Source organism: Histoplasma capsulatum, genomic scaffold (assembly GCF_000149585.1).
Source record: "Histoplasma capsulatum NAm1 scaffold_1 genomic scaffold, whole genome shotgun sequence".
NCBI classification, from domain to species: Eukaryota; Fungi; Ascomycota; class Eurotiomycetes; order Onygenales; family Ajellomycetaceae; genus Histoplasma; species Histoplasma mississippiense.
In genome coordinates, this window is record NW_001813982.1 from 4,973,449 (window position 1) to 4,978,217 (window position 4,769).

The window sequence follows — 4,769 nt, forward strand, 5'->3', positions numbered from 1 at the left end:
TAAGAATGTTATCTGTTTCAGATTGCTTCACTGAAAGAAGAATCTTTTCTTTTCACATTGAGTAATTTACAGAATCAGTGAGTATAATAAACTTCTTGATAGATTTTATTTGATCTCTGAATTCATTAAAAATTTTTATTATCGTAAATATTTTATTTTTCTATTGAAGATAATTTATCAAATCTGTGCTGAGCTTTTCATTACTGATAAAGGATTCATTTTTACTTACTTTCATTCATTTGATTTTATACTGAAGCTGATTTATTTTTAATCTTATATGAGTTTTTTCATTTGCAAAATCAGAGTCAGCACTCTGATCATTTGTATTGCTTGACATCTTATTGATATCTTCAATCAGATTCTCAAATTTTTCATTCAATTTGTTCAATTTATTTGATTCGTTTTACTCATTCAATTTATTGATTGTGTTGTCTGATTTAAAGGCATCAGAGATTGTTTTATGATTTGTCATCAATGTTGATAAAAGTTCTCTGAACTTTGATGTTTCATTCTCAGAAGTTTGTTGATCATTTTATTTTTTTCTTGAAAAAATGTATTTCTGCATCAAATCAGATGTTGAATTTAATCTGAGATTAATCATGAGTTAAATTATCATAAAAGCATCTAAGCATGTGTTAATGAAGCATGGAGATGTAATTAGCACATTATTTTACAGCTTTTCATTGCATAGAGAGCACTCATAACCTCATAGAATGAATGTTGTTATGTATTAAAACTAGCTAGCTGAGCAACAACTAAATAAGATTGGGGAGCACGTGATCTAGGGTAGCCGTAGTATCCACCTACATCAAATCACCATTCAATCCGTCAGTGGTTAACTTATTAATGGAATTGGCATTGTAAAGTTTGGAGGTCCGTATAATGTCTTGGCAAAGGCTTCTTCGCTAGTGCCGTCGAGTCCAACCCTCTCCCGTTTCTCTTCCCCAACACAAATAATGCCTGTCCCTTGCGTTCCATGCTGATATCGCAATAATGGCGTCGAGGTATGTCTTACAGAAAGACAAATTTTATCGGCATTACTTTTTCTATGGGCACTCTCCTCCTAACATCTCCCGTTTTCACAGGTTCACCCATTCCACGCTTCACCAGCGCGATCCTCGAGCTTCCTCGAGTCTCTTCGATTCATATGGTGGCGGTAGCAGCGAGAGGGCTCGGCATGGAAGCAGGTCGCCAGCCGGCAAAGTTGGCGGATATGGCTTCTCCGGGTCGCCGAATGGAAATCCAGACAGAGGTGCTTCGGCAGGGTCTTATCGGGTGGCAACACCTAACTCGAGGTATGTTTGGGAAAGGGACCCCTTTTTTTCCAGAGCGTCGCATTCGAGACATGGGGTTTTTAATCGAATGTTTGTTGAATGTATACAATGGAACAGTGTGACTTGTGCTAACAGGATCGTATATCCAGAGGCCAGTATTCCGATGCAGTGCTTGACTCACTCGAGTCACAGAACGAAGTGGAGCTTGAAGGCATGTCCGCGAAAGTGAAAATGTTGAAAGATGTATGCGTTTGCAGCAACTCCTCATTCTATTTACTAGTGACTTTCCCCGTGTACAAAAAAGTCCCTCTAGATTTAGTTCCTAACATGGTTTTATATACAAAAAAACAGATAACCATTGCGATCGGTGATGAAATCCGCGAGTCCTCGGCCCTTGCCGAGAAAATGAACGATACCTTTGACAGTACCAGAGTGAGGTTACGTGGAACCATGAATCGGATGCTTGTCATGGCTGAGAGAACGGGCGTTGGCTGGAGAGTCTGGTTAGGCTTCTTTTGCGCCGTGTTCCTGCTCTTCACCTATGTGTGGCTCTTTTGAATCTGGAGTCTTGAATTTGGAAAATCAATAGAGAATCACGCCAAATATTCTCCCCGAAAGCGAGGCGATGAATTTACGTCGGCGTTACCGCGCCTGGATAACATCAGATGCAAACATGGATCACGGATAATAAAGGACATGGGGGAAGGGAATAAACCATGGGATGCCAGGGGTATCATATAACCCTTTCTTTGATGCGGAAAACAAAAAGGGGAAACTCAGTTCTTGACCTTCCCCAGCTTGCCTCGCCGGTCCGCACCAATTTTCTCCATGGGTTGCTGTCTCTCTTCCGTGACTCAAATCTCGACCTGGCGGACGAAATACCACTTCCCTCTCCTCTCGACAACGTCACACAATGAATATCATGATATCTAATCCACTAATTTTTAACGACAATTACCTATATTAATTCACTAGCCTCCTCCCCAGCTCATCCGTTATTCATCTACCATCGTCGCCTGCGTGTCAGTTTTGATTTTATCCATGGATATGCCTTCACAACCCATTCCTTGGCTGGCACCTAGGAAGTGAAAGAGATACGAAAAGGAACACGAAGAAGGATTAAGCGATTTTTCTTTCACTACTCACCCATACACACTCGCACACACGCACAAAACCGGCTATTTATTTTCATGAATGAACGAACATCGAGGGACCACCTAAAGTTAATGGTGTTTCGCTCTTCCTCGTCCTTTGTGTCTTTCCGTTTCGTTTCACTGTTTCTTCTCATTATGTTTCAAATTAATTATTATATTAATTTTGGATATTTCCTTTTAAGGCACGGCACCCTCCTCGCCACTTAGTCAGGACTTTGAGGATAACGAACTCAGTCGCATATGACTTTTTTGATGTACACATATCAACCTTTGCTTAACATATTTTCTTCCTTCCTTTCTTACTTTTTGAGCGGAGGGCCAAAAAAAAAAAAAAAAAAAATTACTAGGAGTTAAGAGCGGGGGCGATTTGTCCCCTTTTTGGACCTGATGTATTTTGTAATATCAGTCATAGATTGGCAGGTATCAGCTGCGGGGGTATTGGGTTGGATTGTTTCTCTTAGACTGGCGTGGGATTTGTCCTTATCGTTATATTCTTATTTGGTTTCCTCCTGATCCATGGAATGCTTTGGCTATAGCTGTGTCTAGGTTGACGACGGGCAGATAGACAAAAAAGTGCAATTGAATTTACATTTCCTGTTCTTTTGGTCTTTTTTTTTTATGGGAAAGTTGTAGTAATATATGTATGTCCATGCGATGTATGTTTATGCTAGTGATAATAGATACGAGAAACTGATGTATTTCAGCTGTGATATCCTTATCCCCTTCCCACCACACCCTCCCGCCAGGTCCAATTCCGACACAACTCCCTTGTCTATATTTACGAGCGCGAAGAGAATTACGGTGGTTTTAAAGGGTACTTTAACATCATATGCATCATCAACAACTCATTCCATCAGACAAAAATGATGTATCCACCCCTCTTCCCCAGCCTAGAAGAATTCATGGATTTAGTTTATTACGATAACGAACGACGTATAGCCATCTAGACTGGCTGCTCCATAACTCCTTGCTGTGCTACGTTAATCAAAATAAAGCGAAAACCGAAGAAAATAAAGAGGCAGCCCCCAGCATTTTACTTTTCCAGTGAAAAGTTTCATAAACGGGTAGGTGGTCTTGAAGTCATAATATATAGAAATTACCAACACAGGGTGACCGAGCAGAAAAATATCATGCAGCCACTACAAATCAAGACTATCTGACGATGCAGTCATCGCAGACCGTCTCCTTGGCCTCCTCCGTTGGTTGCGTAAGTTTTCCGGTGATTCAAAGCCAATGGGGCTGTTATCACCTCCGCCTCCACCCCATCTCCGCAAAAACTGACTTTCCGCTTCTGTCTCGCGGCGCATAAAGGAAGAGTTCGGGTGAAGATCCGGTATGGAGGAGGCAGGCATGGCGGAACTGCTTGAATGGAAATGGTATGCGGGGGATGCATGGGTATCCACTTCCATATCTGCGGTGGCGTATGCGTCCTCCTCCTCCTCCTCATCGTCTTCATCATCCTCGTCTGTGTCAGTGTGCTCCCACTGTTGTTGCTGTGCAATGCCATCCTCCGCTAGACTGGGGATGTCGGCATCGAGATCACGTTCCATCATATTGTGCTCCTCATCCCTCAATCCCGAGGCGGAGAGAGGTGCGGAGGGTATATCATCGTCGAGGTCAGGCTGATTATCGAAATAATCGCCATCTTCGTCTTCGTCATCTCCATCCTCATCCTCATCCTCATCCTCATCATCCCCATGCTCCTCATCATCGATACCAAACCCATCCGGCACCTCATCATCCAAATCTCTTTCCATCAGGGCATCCCCCTCCTCCAATCCCTCCTCTCCCTCTTCAACCAGCCCCTCTACATCCCCCTCCTCCGCTTCATCCTCCCCTTCCCCATCCGCATCAGCATCGGGAATATCATCATCCAAATTTCTTTCAAATGTATCCCCATCCTCGCCCTCCTCCTCACCTCCACCACCGACCAAATCCGCCCCATCTGCCCCAAAATCCATCCCCGCCTCCGCCTCGGCCGCTGCCGCTGCAGCCCCTTCCTCCCTCTCCGCCTCCTCCTCCCGCACGCCCAGCATCGTCTTCGAGCATCCCGCCGGTTTGATCCACGCGTATCCAAATGCAGCGATGTTCTGCTTGCGGACTTGCAGCGCGTGTTCCTCAAGAAGTAGTGTTGCTAGGGAGTCGGCTGATGATGAGACGGCGGCCGTGGCGGCTGCGGCTGAAGCGTTGTTGGATCGCTGAGCGCCATGTTGCTGCTGTTGTTGGTGCGGGCGGCGGGCGTGTGAGCCCTGATGATGGCTATTATTGTGGTTGCGGAATCGGTTGGGATGGGAGGGGATGTACCAGAGGGAATGTGACTAGAGGCCGGGGGGACGGTTAG

General features: G+C 44.4%; 2 protein-coding genes across 2 annotated transcripts in view; one reads left to right on the forward strand and one right to left on the reverse strand.

Annotated features, from left to right (window-relative positions):
* Nucleotides 1-993: 993 nt before the first annotated feature.
* On the forward strand, nucleotides 994-1,832 carry HCAG_01401 (conserved hypothetical protein; the record flags this gene model as incomplete). The annotated part of the gene is made up of 4 exons (XM_001544304.1): nucleotides 994-1,004; nucleotides 1,086-1,295; nucleotides 1,424-1,517; nucleotides 1,626-1,832. The coding sequence occupies 4 exons, from the start codon at nucleotides 994-996 to the stop codon at nucleotides 1,830-1,832; spliced, it is 522 nt and encodes a 173-aa protein (XP_001544354.1).
* A 1,735-nt stretch (nucleotides 1,833-3,567) lies between these two features.
* The window catches only part of HCAG_01402 (predicted protein), a gene marked incomplete at both ends in the record, with an annotated part of 1,388 nt that continues 186 nt past the window's right edge, over nucleotides 3,568-4,769 (reverse strand). Inside the window, one exon of the mRNA XM_001544305.1 lies at nucleotides 3,568-4,746. Coding sequence (XP_001544355.1) covers nucleotides 3,568-4,746 — 1,179 coding nt within the window. The remainder of the gene's footprint in view (nucleotides 4,747-4,769) is intronic.